Source organism: Solanum pennellii, chromosome 7 (assembly GCF_001406875.1).
Source record: "Solanum pennellii chromosome 7, SPENNV200".
Classification (NCBI taxonomy): Eukaryota; Viridiplantae; Streptophyta; class Magnoliopsida; order Solanales; family Solanaceae; genus Solanum; species Solanum pennellii.
Genome location: NC_028643.1, coordinates 102,777 through 123,796, shown reverse-complemented (window position 1 = coordinate 123,796; position 21,020 = coordinate 102,777). Strand labels below are relative to the sequence as shown.

The 21,020-nt window shown below is 35.4% G+C and overlaps 1 protein-coding gene across 1 annotated transcript; it reads right to left on the bottom strand.

Annotated features, from left to right (window-relative positions):
• Positions 1-2,716: 2,716 nt before the first annotated feature.
• Positions 2,717-21,020, bottom strand: LOC107026111 (N-alpha-acetyltransferase 35, NatC auxiliary subunit). Its single transcript, XM_015226969.2, has 16 exons — positions 20,752-21,020; positions 19,699-19,766; positions 19,302-19,457; positions 19,056-19,223; positions 16,200-16,350; positions 14,495-14,574; positions 11,902-12,177; positions 11,680-11,823; positions 10,663-10,797; positions 10,339-10,437; positions 6,885-6,941; positions 6,462-6,666; positions 4,913-5,031; positions 4,668-4,736; positions 3,400-3,498; positions 2,717-3,237 (listed from the first exon to the last, which is right to left on the bottom strand). Exons 1-16 carry the CDS (start codon positions 20,867-20,869, stop codon positions 2,998-3,000), a joined length of 2,184 nt encoding a protein of 727 aa, XP_015082455.1. The 5' UTR covers positions 20,870-21,020; the 3' UTR covers positions 2,717-2,997.

The window sequence follows — 21,020 nt, the reverse complement described above, 5'->3', positions numbered from 1 at the left end:
GTGATGGCCAACCGTATGCATAGACAAGGTCTTGACGGACGTCCACGAAAAAATTTGGCATTTTTGACGTCGGAATCCGGATCATCCAAAAAATGGTGTGCTATAGCACACGAAAATCGTCGAAATGAGGGGTATGCTCGCTTCGGGGCTCGTTTGACCTTCCAAATGGGTCGTACAAGCCGTGATGGCCATTGTACGTATAAAATTATATTACGATGAATAAAAGAGTTAGAAGACATTGTATAGAAGTGAAGAAATTTATGTTAGAATAACTTGTAATTTATTAAAACCAATCAATACTTTATTATAAAATAAGATACAATAGAGAAAAAAAAAGATCCATATAAGTGATTTTTACTAATTGGGACTAATTGTTAATACATATTTTTGAACTTTTTGCTTTTCTAGAAGTATTTTGACTTTATCGTTACTTTATATGCCAATAAGAATATGGAGAATTTATTATTTTTTAATACTATATTAGATAGATGGATAGATAAGTTTTAGATTATCAAACTAATTAATCAATAATCTTTAATTAGTACGAAATAATTGATTCCAGCTTACCGCAAATATGGTTCATTATCCAGCAAATATGCTTGTGGTTTTGCCAGTTAATAAGAAGAATAATTAATACAGTTTCATGTGCACCAGCTTGCTCTTTGTATTCTCCTTCCGTCTCGAAATATTTGTCGAATTTTTTATACGTTTTAAAAAAATATTAATTAAGAAAAGTGTTTTAACTATTTTATCGTTGTTTATGTCTTATATTATAATCTCTTCTCTTAATATTTACTTATGTGTCATAATGGAAATATCCGTAGTTTTCAAGAATAATTATTCTTAAGAGATTTTTATTTTTCTTAATCTTAAACTTCTAAATGATACAAACATTTTTAGTAAAGACGATAATAATCTGTTTGATCAAACTTTTAAAATATGTTTACTTTGAAAAATGTGAATCTGTCTTTTCTATTGCACTTTTGATCCTCTCGATGAGAAAATTAATTAGTGGAAAGATCTGTTCTTTGATCTAGTAGCGAGCAATAAATTTAATATAAGATACAAATAATAGAAGTAATATTACTATATTATATTTTGATTAATATTAAATAGAATGCTTTTGGGAAATGTATTAGACACTGAATAATACTCCCCCCATCCAGAGTTGTTTGTTATGTTGCGCTTATCGAAAGTCAATTTGATTAATTTTCAAAGGTAAATTAGATCACATTAATTCGATATTTAAAAAAAATTAAATATTCTAAACTATACGAAAAGTATTATAAATTTCAATTTTTTGCATATTAATATGATGAAAAAATACATCTTAAAATATTAGTCAACGTTTTTATAGTTTAACTTTAAAAATAGAATTCATGACAAACAATACCGGATTGAGGGAGTATCATATATTATTATAAGTGGGAACAAAAAAGTTGAAAGTTGAAATACCAAAATAACTTTATATAGTTGAGTTACTACAATAATACCATTATATTATTATTATTGATTATTATTATTATTAAATAGTAATTTAAGTTTCATAACAGAAAACTTTTTACATACCACTAAAATGTTATCGTAATAATTTGAAGTGTATTTATGAGTATTCCTTTTGCCATTATCATTGAGTTGCATTAACAATTTTTCTTCTTAATTGCTGAATTTTGAGCATTTAAAACAATTACCTTTTTAGATTAAAAAAACTTAAACATTAGAGCATATGAAGAGAGATTAGAGCATATGGAGAGATTCATACAATATCAATATTTAATTGAAGAGAATACATGGTTAGATCATAGATGTCACAATTTATTATTTTTCACTTCTAATGACTTTAATTGCTAAACTTTTTAGCTTCTACAATTAAATATATTCATTCACAACCTTTCATATACACAATTTCTCTCTTTATAAATTGAATAGAAAATATTAATCCATTACACTTTATATTTTCACATCTTATAGTTCTTATGTGATCTTTTATTCATTGGTCATTTTTTTTCTTATTGATATATTGCTTTGTTTAATTAACTTCTTTCATTTTGTATGGAAATATAGTGTTAGATATTTGGCAATCTTGACAAATCATATAATTGAAGTAGTAATCTTTTTTTTACCAATAAATATAGTGTATCCCACATGATTAAAAGAAAAAGTTTTTATCAATAGAATCAGAAATTCTTCAGATTCTATTGATATTGCAACCTTAGTTAAATGTTTTACCAGAAACATCATTTTTACCCTTTAAATATTGTATGATGCATCAATTATTCTAAAATAATTATATCATTTGAAATGTTTGGTATTAAATAACATGGGATACACGTGCAACGCACGTGTTCAAGAACTAGTTGTAATAACAAGAGTAAAATAGACACAAATGGATAAGTAACTCATTGATTTTTAAAAACTGAACGATTATTGTTGGACCTCTATTTTTAGTATAGTCACGACAAGTAAATATGAACAGAGAGAGGATGTTGAGCTATTATTCTATTGATCGATTCTAACTCCAAAAAACATATACATGAAGCTACCACTATGCATGATAGAAACTATTGAGACTCTTTTTCGATAATCGAAAAATCTCTGAAGGTCGATAGCACACAATTCACAACTCGATGGATAATGAGTTGAATCTTCTACCCTTCTCCGCTTAAATTTTTTGGAATTTCAATATGAAGTATTGTTTTATTCTCAAAACACAATGTATGATGTAGCAAAGCCTCATATGTACCACACTAGATGGGTATATTTTACATGAAATATTTGATATTCATTCTCCAAGTTACAATATTACATCATAGGAAATGATAAATAAATAAATGAAAAGAAAAAAAATGTAAATATCAAAGAAAAAATCAACTACATCATCCAATGAGACCTAAAAAAATACTTCAAAACTGCAGATCAAGAGAAGATATTCTCTTTCAAGATCTCTTCACAATAGTGAAATGATGGCAAAATTTGGAGATAAAGAGAAGTCCATCTTCAAGATCTCTTTACCACAACACTGGCAAAGAAAGGATGGTGGCTGAACTCGAATTGAACCTTCAGTGACGCGTCAACAGCACCTAGCCGGGAAATAAGACTTAGCGCAACACTGTTATGTTCAGCTACCTGTTCTATACGACGAAGCTCTGCCATTTTATCCGAATCATTAGAAAAACTGCTCCTTAGCTCCTTTGCTATTCTCTGAGTTTCTTTGAAGCAGTTATACATAGACAAGCTCTGCATAAACGGAGTTTCATGTTACGTTCTGGATGAAGACCAAGTTTTGCAACCCCCTCCCCCAGAATTAGCCCTCGAAAGGAAAAAAGAAAAGGCAAGTAATATATACAATAAAAAGAAAAAGGAAGACCAGAAAGGAAATATTTTTCAAGGATAACTCACAGATAGACAAGCATGAGCAGTTGTCTCCTCGAAAGAATAATATGAGACCTGATCAGGCAGGCAAGCTTTCAGAAGCAACTCAAAGTGCTGGACAAACCTCTGAGAAAAATTGCAACATTGGTCAAGAATGGAAATGTATATCCTGTCACTACTAGACAAGCATATCAATGAGAGCATATGTAAGCTCAGCAATAATGGATGACAATTAGTTAGCTGCTTGTGCTCTCTTTGGGGACATCCAATAAAGTTTGAGCAATACCAGTGTTTTGGAAAGCGAGAAGCGGAAAAAAGCGACGAGGGCTTGCTTCACAGAAGCGAGAAGCGTGAAGCGAAGCGCGCGCTTTTTTTTAAAAAGGCGACATTTAGTATAAAAATAAAAAAATATTAAATAACTAAATAGAGGTAATATAGTCTTAGATTGAAAGAAATTACATAGGCAAAAATACTCATAAGTCATAACATATAAAAAAAAATCAAAAATATAATTAAATCACAAAGATCAAACTCCTATTCTTCAACAAGGCTGCTAGACTGATCACAAAATTAAAAAAAAAAGAAAAAAAGCAAAAGAATTGAAAAAAAAAATAGAGGAGGCAGCAGTCAAAATTAGAAACAGAGCAGGCAGCAGAGATGAAGAAAAGAAGAGGAGAAGAAGAAAAAACTAGAGAAGTCGAAACTCAGAGAGATGAAGAGATGAAGCACTAGCGAAGATTGTATATTTCAGGAGAAAAGAAACTCATAGAGATGAACTAATAAACATTAGCTAAAAAAGAGATGAACAAAAAGTTACCTGCAGTCTCAGTCGAGGTTGAAGAGAGAGGCAGCCTCAGTCGAGATCGTCAGGAGAGAAAGAAGGGAAAGAAGTATTGTGAAAGAAGAGCCGCGAGGAGAGAAAGAAGGGAAAGAGTCGTGAGGAGAGAGAAGGTTATATTTCAGATTTTTTAAAAAAAAAACTAATTTTTTAAAAAAAAAACTAATTGTCGCTTCTTTTTATAAAAAGCGCGCTTTATTGCGCTTTTGCCTTAGGGTCGCTTCTCGCTTCTTCATCTGAAGCGAGAGCTTTTTTCAGATCGCCTCGCCTCAAGATAAAAAAGCGCACAAGGGTCGCCTCGCTTTGAAGCGCGCTTTAAGCGTGCTTTTCTGCGCTTTTCACAACACTGAGCAATACAGAGAGGGTTAGCATGGCCAGGCCCATTCACAAGGATGACACGCACAAATCGAGTGCTGGTCCAAAAAAAAAAAGTCGTGACAAATATCAGAAGGCACACCTCATGCTCACTATTGAAAGGTCCTGTGCTGAGATAGATTTTCCGTTCATTCCTCAAAGCTGCAAGCATCTGGAGGAAGCAATAACCAATAAGTTCTCAAGCAATAGAATCAATTGTAAGTTCAACTAAAAATCTTAATGCAGTGTGCAGAAATGAAAGAGACGGTAAAACCAAAACGGGAGAAACAATTTTGCAGGCTGTGAACATTGAAAGCATAATAAACAAAATTGGAAAAAGCCAATTACCATGGTAAGACCTTCAGCGAGATATACATGGCACTGAAGAAACAAAATTGCAGGTGGGAGTTGATTATCTTTTCCTCCATCTTTCACCAAATCTCTTTTCTTCTTCCCTTTCTTTTTACCTGATGCAAGTCAAATATTCAGATACATGTCTCTAAAGTGGAAAAACCATAATAATTAAATTCAATTCAATATTTGTTCTATATATAAAGTAGGGGTAAGGTCTGTGTCCACTCTACCCTCCCCAAATCTCACTTGTGGGATCACAATGTATACATTGTTATTATTGTTGTATATCCGTGGATGAGTTGCAACTCTACTAAAAGAATTGGCAAGCAGATGCGACAGCAAAATGTTCTCAGAGCAATAATTTAAACAAAAGCATCACTTAGGAAGGAAACATAAAAAGAAACCGAAGAGTGGGAACTGGGGATGAAGTCCACAAAAAAAAATGTCAACAGCATGTCGCTGGTCGGTAACATCATTCCTCATGCTTTCTACCTCTACTTTTCTCATTCCAGCTCTCCAACTTAATACCTGGACATTCAGTGTCTCTTGCTAGCAATTGCCTCGGCTCATCAATTGTCTAAACTAAGACTCAACTAATTTAGCTCCTTCTCCAAGGGACTTTATATATGGGCATTTAGATGGGTTGGGTAGTACCAAGTCCGAAGTTGTCTACAAGCGGTAGCCATCAACTGATCAAGATTTACCTCGGTCAACAATTTTAGCGATTTATTATGGGAATTAGTAAATTCCTTTGGAAACTAATTGATAATCCTTATACGAGAATCAGTAACTTAGAGATCATATAAATGTTTGTATTCTTAACCATCTACACCCCAATCATGAAGTAATTTGTACTCAGCACTGAGAACCTAGTCAGAATTCTATAATATATATATATGGCCACTAAGCCACAACTATATGTGCAGTCAACACTCAATAACTTACATATGATAAAGCCACAATTGTTAATTTCAATATCTTGAGACCTCTACATCGTCTAGATATCAGATGTGAAAACATTTTAATGATTCAACTCATGCCTTCACAACTTTTTGGTTGAATACAATCTGAGTCAAACCATTACATACATCATGAAATATGAGATGTCAATGACCTTTTCTTTTCCTTCTTTTCTTCCCTCTGGTTTATTTTATTTTTTGGCATTCTAGCTAATGGCAGGTGATCTAATGACATAACATTCTAGCTCTATTCAACCATCCAGCAAAAAGTCCTATACAAACAATTCAAGATCAAGAAACTTCAACAGGGAAACAGTGATATATCTAAAATTAGTTCAGATCTTTATAAGCCAGCCACTAATGACAAGTATCGTAAAGCTTCAACCAGTGAATCAATTTGTACGACCTTAGTACAGAAAAAGAGAAACCTATTATCCAAAAGATCTAACCCTTGTACAACAGAACTTTCAGCAGAAAACTAGAAATTCCACATATAAGGTTAACAAGGATATAGATCCAGAATTATTCGACAGAATTGCACCAACTAGGGAAAAAAAGATGGTTGGAACAAGCAGCATTCTTACTGATTTCATTGCTTGTCATTGCCCTCATATGTGTTCTCTCCGCAAGCTTGATCAGGATAATATACATGTACCAATAGACCATACAATATTCACCAGTAGAATACAGGTCTAATTCAAAGCCCAACATCAGGAAACGGGAAGCAATCCAGTATGTTTGCTCTTCCACCCATATGAGAATCTGTCTGCATATCTTCATGCAAATATTCTGCGACAAAAAATGAATAATAGTTTCCATAAGAGAAATGTTCCACTGAGAAGACGAGAGATCAAGAAAGATCAGTATTCTCCACTTAGAAGAAATAGCACAAGGTGGAAACCCCAGCAGCAAGAGCTGCTTTACAGGTCCTCAAGAGCCATATTTCATTTTAAAAGCTATTATTACAAACCCTCGAATAGTATTCTGTAGTTGCAGAGGATATTCACCTCGTTACTTGAAGTGGCTGAGATATCTCCACACTCTTTCCTAAAAGCCAGTTCCAGCTAAGGAGAAATCAAAGAAACAAATGCAGAATTCAGTTCACAGGAAGGTGATTAACAAAAGAAATAATATAGATGACTCAGCCACATCAGCAGAAACAGAAGCCTATAGTTTGACAAGTTTGACATTACTCAAACCCTAGAAGATTTTATCGAAATCCAAACAGTAAAAGAAAGTAATACAGATGACCCAGTTGCAGCAACAGAAACAGAAGCCTCTACTTTCAACAAGTGTGGCAATAGTGCAATACTCAGCTTCCCAGTTTTACACACGCCTTGACAGAAACCAATGTTATGAACCTAAACAGGAGGGGTTTGCTCTAACCAGAAATCTGATTCCGTTGCACACTAGAAAATGCTCAGTCAGAGAACTTAATATGTCAATATATAAAGAGAGAGAGAGAGAGAGAGAGAGAGAGAGAAAGAAAGAGAGAGAGAGAGAGAGAGAGAGACGAGCTTGCAGGCAATAAGAGGACAAAATACAGCAACCACTTTGTAAAGAGGAGAGGTGAAGTGCAGATTTTCTGCAAAAATTAGTCGACTTCTTTTGGCATTTCTGCTTTGTTTCTATCAGATCGAGCTGAAATTTGAACAGAGTGTTCCTGGCATCTTGATCTATGATTAGGAACTGACAGATCACAATTTGCAGTCCTATAGCTCCAAGTTTCAACCAAGAACAGTGACGGAGTTTTTGGTGATTTCTCACTTTTTTTGGTGCAAACTTGTACGATCATTGCTGTGTTTGGCACTTGTTCTGTGGCCATTTTGGAGAACATTTGTTAACTATCTTATTGATTTAAAGGAGCTTTTGTCCGGTAAATTTTTACTCTTCATATTGAAGAGGGTTTCCACGTTAATTTGATGCCTCTTGGATTTGATTTAAATTTGCATTGTCATACTTAGTGGTGGGTGATTATAGTTGCTGCCCGCTCCTTTTTTTGCTCGTGCTTGAGGTCTCCTATTTGTTCAAATAGATTAGGGAATTTTACACTTGTATTTCTTCTGCTGTTACCTTCGTCACCTTAGTCGTGCATTCTTGTTGCTTGTTTTGCCCAACAAATTGGTACCAGAGCCAATGGTTTGGAGAGACGAGCATGGAGATTGGGGAGTCTCGGGTGGGGCCCAACTAAGCATCTTTGCTCTACGGGCTAGTTTTCTATCTTTTACCCATAACACTGAAGACGCATTCACAAAAAAAATACCCAATAAGCTCTGATGACGTAATTACTGGATGGTGTGGGTGATACAACAGTAATCTCCGAATCAGCTCATGAATGGTGATGGGTCACGTACCATTTTCAAAAATAAAATAAAATGGTAATGGGTCACGTGGAACTTGGATCAAATAGGTAATTGCTGGGTGTGTGTGAACAATGTTCCACATGGAAAGTAGAAAGACAAAAGAAGCCACTAATAAGATGTTGGATACTCTTAATGGGTACTAGGCCTTTTGGGGAAATCTTGTCGGCTAGATCCAAAACGATTTTTTTTTTTATAAAGGTAACAATTATATTAATATCAACAGGTATACTACAACAGAAACTGTACAGCCCCCCTCAAAAGTAGGTCACTTACAATATGGGCTCCTATATGTTAAAATACTTGGCAAACTGTCAAGAACATCAAAAATATCTTCAGTTTGTCCCAACAGATTCTGTTTATACCAAAAACAATAGAGAGGCCTATACAGTTCATTTTAAACTTCTGATGCTGCATTACTTGCCCTCAAAATATCTCTGATCCCTTCCTTTCTGTCCAGACAGACCACCAAACACAAGTTGGGACAATATTTTATCTCCCCTCTCTTCTAGCTGCATTGCCATCACTATCCAGCAGTTAAACACTTCTTTGATTCTTCCTCGCATTAATCATTTTATCTTCCTCAAGTTGATGAAAATTTTCTATAGCTGATCTGTCCACTTACAAAGCAAGAAAAGATGAAGAATTGTCTCTCCCTGTTCATTACAAAGGTAGCATCTGGAGCATAGTTGTACACCTCTCCTGATCAACTTTTCATGTGTCAGAACTTTTTCTTTAGTCAACAGCCAGGTGAAGCATGTTACCTTAGATCATCTTCCATCGCCAAGAGCACACCTGATTGTTGTACGAACTGAAATCTCTGCAAGCAGAATTTACAGAGAACTTCCCTTTGTTGTCAAATTACCAGATCAAGCTGTCCTCCTCTAGTGAGAAACAACAGTGGGATAGAATTTGGAAGAACTCTGCTACCTAATCACTCTCCCAATCATTTAAGTGTATCCTAAAGCTGTGATACTATCCTTGTCGTGTCCACATGTCAACCACAGATGCTTCTTGTTGTTGGCATAGGGTGTGTAGTTCTGGAAATAGGTATTTCAGTGAATTACCCCAACTTAGTTATCATTCCAAAAGGATATTTTCCTTCCATTACCAACTTTGAATCCCACTTAAAGAATACCTTTGTACTGTTCTAACCCAACATAATGTCCATTCACTCCCTTTGGGTCCTTTTGATTCCATAACTCCATAATTCATCTTTTAAGACAATTTAAGGCTCTCTACATTTTCTGAAGGTAAAGAAATCACCAAACAAGAAGGGGAGTGTTAGCAAAACAGAAAGGCTTCTCTCCATGAGACCAGGAGGTCACAGGTCCATGCCACGGAGACAGCCTCTTACTGAAGTGCAAGGTAAGTTTCTGCCTACAATTAACTCAATGTGGTCTTACCCTTCCCTAGATCTTGGGCATAGCAGGCACTTAGTGATTGAGTTGCCCTTTTTAAATACAAATCTCTAAGAAATCATCTAAAGATCATTAAGCTAGCGACAAAGATTTGATACAAATACTAGTTTACTTTCTTTTTTCCAATAAGGACAAATACCAGGTCACTAAAATGAGTACTACTCTCACATAAGGGCAAAACTTACACATTTGAGCAATTTCTAAGTTGTATATCAACTCTTTAACAGCAAAAGAATATTGTTAATAAATTTGATTCCCACTAACACCTTAACAGATGCATCCTGCATATATCAGCAGTTAACTTATTTTAACTTAACATGTCCAACGCATAGGATCTCAATACAACCTTAGGAAAAACACACCTATGTAGACCATCATAAAGACAGATATTGTTCATATTCCACTTGCATTTCGCACCAATCATCATGCTTATATCTAAGTAAGAAAACATTTCAAGGACTGCGGTTTACTCATAATACAGTTTTTTTATCTGCCAACTTGAACGAGCGAAGAGTTCAAATTCTAATTCTGCTTTAGCATCCGAACATGGAGAAATCTAAGACACAGGCCACAAAATTTATGAAAGTAACGATCACGGTTAAAAAAGAAAGAGACATACACAAGAATAGAAGTACAAATGGGATAAGAAACAATATTTCGAAAGTGTATACTGTTCAAACCTGTACGTGTATGATGCGCCAATCTTGCAAAATCTTTCCAAGTTTACGCCTTTGCCATGAAATGTTGGTACAAAGAACTCGAAGCAAAGTGATTAACAACTGTTTTAGATAAAAGCATGTTTTTAATGGTGACAGATCTCATTAAATAGATTAGGCAAATGGAATTTGATCAAAGCAGAAACCTTGCCAATTAGGCGACAAAAAAACCCAAAACAGATCAGTTCGACATTTTACGAGTACCAATAGGCACAGAAAAAATTGAAGATAGATTTTTATCAGAAACTCTGGACATAGAAAGTCTCCCTTTAATAAACTCATGCTTACTTGCCCAAGCTGTACAACAGTTTCGTTCTTCTGAATATCATGGTTCTTCGCCACCTCAGGTAACAAAGAAGCTTTACAAATCACAGCAAAGACAGAGTCACGCCCATAAAGCTTCCCATCTTGAACCAGCAAATGCTGTTGATTAGTCTTTCACATGAGAATGTCATTGTGAAAAGATAAAATATATCTTGAAGTTCAACAAGTTAAAAAAATGAACTTGGATCACAAATTCTGCTACATACAATAGAAGATTAGACGGCACATTATAACCAGTATGAACCATAAGTTATAAACTCTCAACCCTACAACCAGCCCTCTAGACGGCTGATAACTGAGTAATCTTCTGGTGACATATTTTTCTTCATGTGAATTCAGATAGAAAATATCTTTGTTGATTCTTTATAACTTGAAAAGCAAATGCCAACCTTTTGCACCATAACTACAAGGCTTATTCAGTCACAAGATGGCCCAATAATAACTAAATATTATGCAAAAACATTAACTAAATTTAAACATCAGAGTTCCCCAAAACTTGTAGAAAAAAGATGAGCATAATAGCTTAACAGAGATCCTTGTTCTTGGATAAATTTCCAATCACATCATCACCACAAATACCAAGATGCATTAACATGAAAATGTGAGTTATCACCTGCATATGTTAGCAAAATCATTGACATTGGGGAGCAGAAAAATAAAAACCTTCAATCCTGTACAGTTCACTTCATGGCCTAATCACTAGGCCTTTTTATTAACTTTACGATCCATTCTTTGGATCTATACACCGACGATGATACAGGATTACATAAATAGTTAGTATTTCTCTGCCTGCACAAATTGTTCTTTGGACTACAAGAGTAAAGACAGCAACTTAATGTGGGATGTTCTAAGAGCTGCCTACATCAGCTTTCCATTTCAGGGACGAACCCATGTTTAATTAACAAAATTGGAACAGGCAAAATTTATGTGCAGAATGTTCATGAATGGACGCATGCAGAATTCATATGTGCTAGAAATTACCTGGAGATGAGCTCTAGCAACCAATTCTGGTTGGAACTTCTGAAACTCGACCACAAATCGTAAAACACCTTCAAAGACTGGATCTAAACTGTAGGAACATATGATGTCTAGTTCATGAAGAAGCTTTTGGAAATATTCAGCTGCCTGGTAGAAGATTACAAACATGATTTGCTGTACTACTTGGATCAAAGCAAGGTGCTTATGTGCTTTTTCATGTCTTACCTTCTTCCAGCTAATTGTCTCGATAGCACGAGGTGGAGTTGGAGCCGATAATCTACTATTTAAGGTAGAATCAAACCCAACAGGTTGACAACCTGAAGCAGTTGTTTCATTATTCATTCCATCTTCCAAAGTTCCTGGTGCATTGATAGACTTCAAGAATTCTGCTGACTTAATCATGGATTCTAACTCTTCAAAGCAACAAGCAATATGTTTCTTTGCCAATTCCAAACCTCTGCCTTGTGGTCTCTTCATATTTGTGACAACATGATAAAAGTGCTGGACACCAAAGAGAGAATAGTATAAGTATTAAGAGGAACAGCAGTGACATTTCTCAGTTAGGCCGGGTGACATACATCATCTATTTACAAAATAAATAGAAAGGTGCAAAGATGTAGAATTACTACGCCTTATTCTTTTGTTCAATAACCAACTGTGGGATGAACTAGCAAGAACTCCACGGATTTTACAAGTTAGAGCAGGTTAAATATAATTCTATTCAAACTTTCATACATATTTCATAAAGGGAGCTGGTCTACGAAACAACATAAAAGTAATTCTCTCATTGCTAAAAAAACAACTAATTAACTCCATTTCTTTCATCTCTGCAGTCTGCCCAAGGCATTAGCAACAGTGAGTTACTGGCTTAACTCTTAACGGCCAAAGTGGTTAGAGCATGGACAAGTGTTTATATTCCAAAATCCCTGACCAGTAAAATTTAGATTAGATAATTATCTGCATTTGATTGCAGGGATAGTCACTATCGTGTGAGAACAACTTTTTTTAAAGGTAAGTAGATTGTATATTTAAAATGAAGTGACGTAGCAGCACCAAGATGGTGCTAAGGCAGTATTCAGGAATCCCATAGTATAAAATACAACAACTGTTACGCCTCAACCTCAAACAAGTTATGGTTTGTCATGTGAACCCTCATTGACCATGTTTCTCCATTTAATTGCATCTCAAATTAACACTATACAAAATAAAAATAAAGATAAAAAGTATAAGAAGTTCTATATGATTTGCACTTGTATAAAAATCTCTGACATGGCTAAAATACTAGAGAAAGCTTAGACCAAGGAAACACACTAATAAGAAAAAATATATTCTCAACTATTGCAATTGATAGCGCCTACATAGATCTTCTTCAATTGTGCTCAACCTTTCACTTAATTTGCATGGATTCCAAGAGATTGTGCAGAAGATCTTTTCACATTGTCAACAAACGTTATATGTGCTATCAGAACATGGAAACAAACAGGCACCTATTCCTCCATTGGTGCAGTAGAAACATGTTTTTCTCTATTTTTGAACTTAATTGGGTGTTGCCAAAAAGCATTGAGGATGCCTACAGAGCTGGAGTCTATGGAAAGTTGGTAAATCCATCATGAAGGTCTGGAGAACGGTTCCTGGATGTATATTCTGGACAATTTGGATAGAAGGGAACATAAGATGTTATGATGGTTTAGAAACTCCCTTGCACTCCCTAAAAGCTCAAGGTTAATTGTTTTAAGTAGTTGGAGCAGTCTATCCCCTATTAGCTCCCCTGAGTCTCATTTGGTTTTTGTTAGCTCCCAATCCCTAGCATAGGACTTCCGTAATAGGGCTAACAATCTCTCCTTTGTAATCAGCACATGCACAGTGCTTTTATGCATCTTCTTGATGCTTTTAATACTAATTGTTACTTCAGAAAAAGAGTAATCTTTCTCAATAAATTATGCCTGGTTCACCTAGCTAGGGTAACATGCTTCAAAAATAGTTGAATTATGGAACCTCTCCTTTTCTCATAGCTCTCCTCCTACTTTCATTATCAAGTATTTATAGCTTGGTCCAGTTATACCTTTAATTATTTTTTATAAAGTAGTTGGAATATCTTTCCAAGATCTAGCAATAAATGTTTACAGAACTATATGCAACTTTAGCCATAGGGCTAGATCCACCTAATCCCCAGCCCAGAGGACCCTAGCTATTCCTTGCCTAAAGGTTAGGTCACTTTTAAATGGATAAAGCTGTCCATTATTATTGATTTCTTGGTAAATATTACCGACCAACCCTTGACTCAAAAGGTAACAAGCTCCTTCTGTCATCCAGGTCTCATCTCAAGTAATAAACTAAATACAACTGAAAAATGAATTTTTTTCAATACCTATTACCAAACATGGGATAAAATAATTGATACTAAACAGTTAACATTCTAATAATCATTTATATGGTTCATATGGACCCAAGGAAGCTCGAAAAATTTTGGGCTTGGGTTACTTGTTTCCCTTTTGATAAATGGGCTTCAGTTACTTCCTAATTTATCTTCTTTTGACAAAGGTTACTGAATTGCAAGCCAAAATCAGAAATCCCATCATCAGCTTTGATGATGGCATACAAAGGTAGAGGCCAAAATCAATTGGAGGGAGAGAGAATGCAGAAGAAAAGACAGAGAGAGAGCCATGAAACCTGGTCAACAAGTAAAACATCACTACATCCTCAAGATGATTACCAATCTCTAGCTTAATAGAGTGAGATGAAACATAGATTTTAGTTAAGAAAAGCGGCGGCAAGACCTATATAACAGAATTATATTGAAATGACAACAGAGTAAGACCTTACGAAAACGTAATCGGCATAACAAAGATTTGCAGAATCCTTCCTCCATATCAGGGTTATTTTGTAATGGTTCTATATCTGCACAAAATATAAGCAACACATAAGAACGTATGGCGGTCGATGGGATAAGCATATTTGAAGTTTCACTAAGCTCCTGCAGTTTTCTCAATGAGAATGAGACACTCTGACCACATCATGCTTTAAAACTTACAATTTTCAGAAAATATGAAGTGTTTTTTTCCTTAATAGAAAAGGGCTTGTTCATGAGAAATAAAGAGTGTCAGATATTAGAGGACTGGACTTAGACTAATACAATGATAAAAATCTAAACAAATAAAAGACCCAGAATAGTTCTCAACAGTTATGATTCTGGCAACCAAAAAAAAATTGATAAGGTTAAGTGGTATTAATTAAAGCATCAAGAAGATGCAAAAATTAGATTCTGGCAAAAATTATATCATCAGAAATCCTCATGAACCAAAGCTTTCATGGTATTGAAAAGATCTTGATTAGAATAGCAGTATTATGCATTCTTACCCAAAAGATGCACCGCATGTCCATAGCTAATGTCAGCATTAGAACCGTTTTAAAGGCTCAAAGTCTACCCTTGTTGTATTTATGGGGAAATATTTCACTATGTTAAACTTGAAGAGCTGGGAAAGCTCAGCTTTATCAGTTATTAGGACCATGATGTTTTGCACAAATAATATACCTGGAAGACAGTTTGAAGGCTACCTCATTGTAATAATTTTTTTAAAAATCAGGTAGCATTACCTCGTTGTAATAAATTAAAAATAAAAGTTGCACAAGTGACAGCACATACTTTCCCATTACTGCAAGACCAGTTCCAAAATGGGGAAAAAACAAAACAAGAAAGAGGATAGATGCTGACCTTGCAAAAAGGGCGATACAGCCTCACTCAAAAAGACAAACTTCAACACTCTGTACTTTATAGCAAGGAAAATATCTATGATCAATAATAGCATAATGCCTTCAGTTTGCAATTTTTTTTCTGGTGATTATAGGATTAGGATACCAAGAGGAGACATGGTAGAGCTCTTCTCTCTCAAATGATTTTAGGCATTATGATGTTTAATACATAGTAACAAATTCAAAAAGTAGTGGTGAAATTTTTGGAACAATTTCAACTTCCTGAAGTCAGCTGTAAGATTAAAATTAAAGTTTGTCTGCCAAGCCAACAACAACAGCATACCCAGTGAAGTCCCACAAAGTGGGGTTTAGGAAGGGTAGAGTGTACAGATGCAATATTTCTTCCATTTTGTAGATAAGGCAAAAAGTAATATAAAACTTCCTTGGGGATTATGATGTTAAATACAAAGTAACAACTCAGACTTCAAAAAGTAAAAACAGTGGTGAAATTATTGGAACAATTTCTATTTTCCTGAAGTCAGCTGTAAGATTTAAAGTTAAAGTCTGTCTGCCATGCCAACAACAACAGCATACCCAGTGTAGTCGCACAAAGTGGGGTCTGGGAAGGGTAGAGAGTACAGATGCAATATTTCTTCCATTTTTAAGGTAAAAGGCAAAAAGTAATAAAACTTCCTTTAGCATAAACGAAGTGGGAAAGCACAAAGGACAAACTGTTGTGCACTACTCAGTATCTATCAGTAGCAGCAAACATAGCTTTTTCATGTCTAAATTCTTTCATATCTAAGGTTGCTCTCACCATGCACAATGACTACCTTCTGTAACTCTCTTCTTAGACAACGTAGCTTTACAAGCCCGTAATTGACGAGCAATTGTTTCTTCGACTGCATGTAGCATTGTCAAACATTTGTCATCTCCATCTACCTTTAGAGGAAGTCCATGTGTCATAGTGAAGAGATCTTCCTCCTGACAGAAAGATAACAAGAAACAATGATAATCGACAACAAACACAAAATCTGGGCACTTACTTAAAGAACATAACTGAGTGCTTTTAGTAGAAAAGAATATTCTTATTAGGAGGAGGACCCAATATCCTAAAACATAAGACAAGCAACTTCATCATAATTGCAGATCAACAAAGAGATATTAAGAAATTGACCTACTTCATAACATCGCATAAATCAGTACATGGGTTGAAACAGTCCCCAATCTCAAAAAATGTAGCATTATTCAAAGTGATAGGAACGCGCTGTCTCCTTTCTTTTATGCAATGTTATGAAAGAGGTCAATTTCTTAATATCCCTTTGTTGATCTGCAATCATGTCGAGTAATGCTACATTTTTTATATTCTACTCTAAGCATCCACTGTCCCCACACAGAGAAATAATGTTTATAGCAGTCAGATTAAGATGAGGAAAGATGGGATTCTTGACGTGAGTTGTGGGGAAGGAGAAAGCCCTTTTGTTGTTTGATTGCATCTCCAAAAACATTTGGTACTTGGTTGAAAATGGGGACAAGAATACAAAGTTCTTTCATAGGCAAGCTACCACAAAAAGGAACATCGTACAATCAATAGAGATGGACGGAACAGTGCATAAGGGAAATGGGATTCTACACTCAATTGTACAAAGAATAAGGGTAGTGAGGCCAACACTAGAAGGGATAGAATTTAATCAGATACAGGAAGTTGACGAAATGGCTAGATGGGGATATCTTGGAAAGGAAGTGCTGGAAACAGTGGAGAGTTTTGCATGACCTGAAAATTCACTTTACTTTTTTCATGTTACCAGTTTCAAAAAAAAACTTATACTTTCTTGAGTGTCGGGAAATGATGAAGGACGAAAGTTAGGGAAGTGACTTTATAACAATAATACAGACAAATGATAGAACAGTAAAATTTATTTTTGATAAGCAGTAAGTTGTTGATCGAACAGTAAAATCAAGGACTGCAAACCTATTAATCTAATGAGAAGCATCTATAAGCAGTCTTTTCAAAAGCAAAAACTGTAGAAAATTGTGAGGTTTTTGGGGCCTTGGTTTTATGCATGACCAAAGCACCAATATCAGTGGAAGGCACAAGTGAAGGGACAACTAAAGATGACGTAATACAAGAAAAAAGTATATGGACTAAAGAAATGAAAAAACTTCTCAAGTTCAAAAACCATTTTTAATCCTAACATGGAAATTTTATTAATGGTTCAGTTGCTAATTTTCTTGCACTAAATTTCTAATTTCCTTTTTGTAATCGTTAAAATATAATATTCTCTTGTCAATTAATATCATTTCGCCAATTACATTTTATTATATAGCGATTAGCGCCAGCCTCTTCAGCATAGAGCCTGTATAACAGAACGCATGAAGCGCCTCCATGCCTGCCGCGATGTGCGGCCTAAAGAAGGGAAAGCAGTAACGTGCATTACGCATAGCTCCAGGTCTTAACCATCTTACATCGAATCTGTAACAACATTGTCGATAAGATCATTGCTAAGATACTGAAATACACCATTGGTATATTGTAGTCTATAAAATGTTAACTTTATCCCAAAAAAAGGGATCATCGCTAAGATACTTGCCAATAGAATAAAGAAGTCAATGCATGACACAAAGTCATTTTCTTCGAAGGCATTCCTGGAAGGAAGATAATTTTTAACTATCACTTGTGGTGAAGGAGCTATACAAGGAGAAGCTGGATATTAGAAGACATACGATCGTGTGGATTCGGACTTCTTTAACTTAGCGAGCATGAACACGAGTTGCAGAGAGAGATGGAGGAAATTGATTATATTCCGCATATTGACAGTGAGGTTACCCGTTACCAGGAGCCTTAATGTTTTCTTTGCTAGCTCTAGATGCAGGGGAACATGCTATTTCCAATGTTATTCCTCCTGGTAATGGAGGCTCCAAGTAACATGATGCAGAGAGCGCTACAAAAAGATACTTTAAGGGCTTCACGACTAGTGTGAGGGGAAGGACAGTCCAAGACTCTCACATGTACTGTTTGTAAATGATACCCTAGAGTTTTTTATGAGATGGGTCACAGTACAACATACGAATAGGAAATATCGTGGTTCCAAGTGTTACCCAACTGAAGATCAACTTAAGTAGTGTGAAACTATTCCAACATATGAGGTGGACACATTAAACAAATCACATGTGTTTTCAGTTGTAGGATCAGGTCACCACCCACAGCATAGAGCATACAAGGTTTGCCACCATGATCTTCAAATAACAATCAGTATTAAAAGATCTAAAAAAATGCTTCTTTTACTTTCTTCATCACTATTTTAGGAAGAAAGTGAAAGACAAATGTTTCAGTCCCCACTCCTAGGTGCAGACATGGAGAACGCACCAACATAAGTTTGCATTTAGAAAAGGGCTGCCAAGATTTGTAAACTGTTTCCAGAAAAATTATATATACATCAGTTTTTTGTTAGATAAGATCATGTTTTTTTTTAATAAATAAAGGTCAAGTTTAATAAGGTACCAAGATGGTACTGAAGCAGTACAGGACTCATCTACCTCCCTTACATCAGGCTAAACTATGATATTCATCAGTTAACTAAAATAACAAATAGATCACATTTTTCACCTTTCCCATAGAAGATCAACTTGTCAGAGTTCCATGAAGACACAAAATGATAAACACTAATGAGAGTTGAGGTGGTGCTTACTTCATTTGTGCGTGTATCTGAGACTGTGCAGACAACCGCATTGCAGGTTGCACGCATGACTCTGCAATATGAATGTAGTAGCGCGTGCGATGACGTTCTATCAGGCCTCAAAAGGTATAAGCAAGAAAAAACAGTTTGAGCCAGTGAACAACCTTTATGCCATGTTGCCTGCATTCCCAATATATATCAGCCAAAGAAAAACTTCTTGCTCGACTATAACCGCTTTGTGTAAGAAGCCAGGAATACCTCGCAAGCAAGAAGATGATCCATGATATCAATGACACGTTGCACATCAACTGTTTTGTCAAAACTCAAAGGAATAGGAGCAGCACCATACTCAATAGCTTCATCTACTGAATAGTATGTGCGTACCATGCCTGAATCCATCTTTGGGTCCATTATCTAGTTCAAATTACGAAATATGTAAGTGCAATACAAAGATAGAGAGTCTCATCATGAAGGAAAAGAACAGTTCATCAATGTATGACAAAAGTAACAACATATCAAGCAGGGTCTAGCAGATAAGATCCGGGAAGTCTATACCGCTTCATACAAGTATCAAGGAAAAAGGATGATTGGCGTCATCCACAAGATAATCATAGAACTGAAGAAAAAAAACACAAAACTGGAAACGTAACATTACCTCTAATGCTGACATGGCAGCAAAAAGATTAAAATTTTCCGCATGTATCAGCTCTCCATCTCGAAGATCTGGGACCAAATAATTTGAAATAAAACCCACATAAGGCAAGTTTCTTCCTTGAATTACACAGATGTGGCAGGATATTTGACCACATAATGAATAAAAAAATCTCAAGACCACATCAAGCTCACTAGTTAAATTCATAACTTCATCAAGATTCTTTCTTTTCCTTCTAACCCAAATGCCGCATCCAACACAATAATGCAAAATTCTTCCCCATAAAAGGCACCCAATGTTGTGGCCTTAATGGTCAGATCCCAACAGAGGTAAAAAGATTGGGATTTAAGTATATTCTTCCCATTTGCCTAAGTCTTGAGGGGTATAAATGCATAATTACCCAGCTGGTGGGAGGTAACACCATCATTTTCGAAGAAAAAAAAAAGAAGGAAATGTCCTCTCTATAAGAATATTACTGGCAGTTTTATAGATAAAAGTCTCTTCTTCGAAAGCAGTCTTTGTATTCAACAAAGCTCCTTCTACTTCTGGTATACATCTCCCAATCTAATTGAATAAACGAATTGCACTACCTCAGTTTAATGATCCCAATTCTTTTCTCCGCAAATAAACATGTTTCAACAAAGTATATATCAGATTGCAGCAATAAACTAACACCCATGATACCATACATGGTACGAGAGGCGGACGCAAAGGGTGCAAGGGGGTCCAACTGAACCTCATTAACCTCGTTCGTTGAAATTCTATTATGGAAATAGGATAAAAATATGATTTTTTTTCCATATGTATAAATAATTGAATTCCTATGGCATAAAAATTGTTTCTTTTTTCAATCCCTTATTTGAATTCCTGACTCCACCACTACTTGGTACTTCAGTAACATGATAATAGCTAAAACAACATCTAGCTCTACTTTAACCCCCCCCCCCCCACATACACACACACCCCATTTCCCTATAGCATCACATTAAAAACTCAAAACTTGAAAACACAATACATTGATATAAAGGAAATAAAGTGATTAAAGGAGAAAGAGACCATTGCAGGCGAGCTGAAGAACAGATGAAGCATCAGCCCAAACCGTTTGTTCACCAGAAGGAATTGAAGGGCAAATTGGTACTTCTCTATCTCCTTCAGCTTCAGAAACATCAGCCATGTTTACCAAAGTGAAAAAACTTATGTGGGTATGCGCTAAATTGTGTAATGAGCTCAGAACGTTGAGATTCTTGAAACTGAAACAGTGATCAGTATCACAATTTTGGCCTAACTATTGCAGCAGCAGGAGAGAAAAAAGTGAAAGAGAAAGA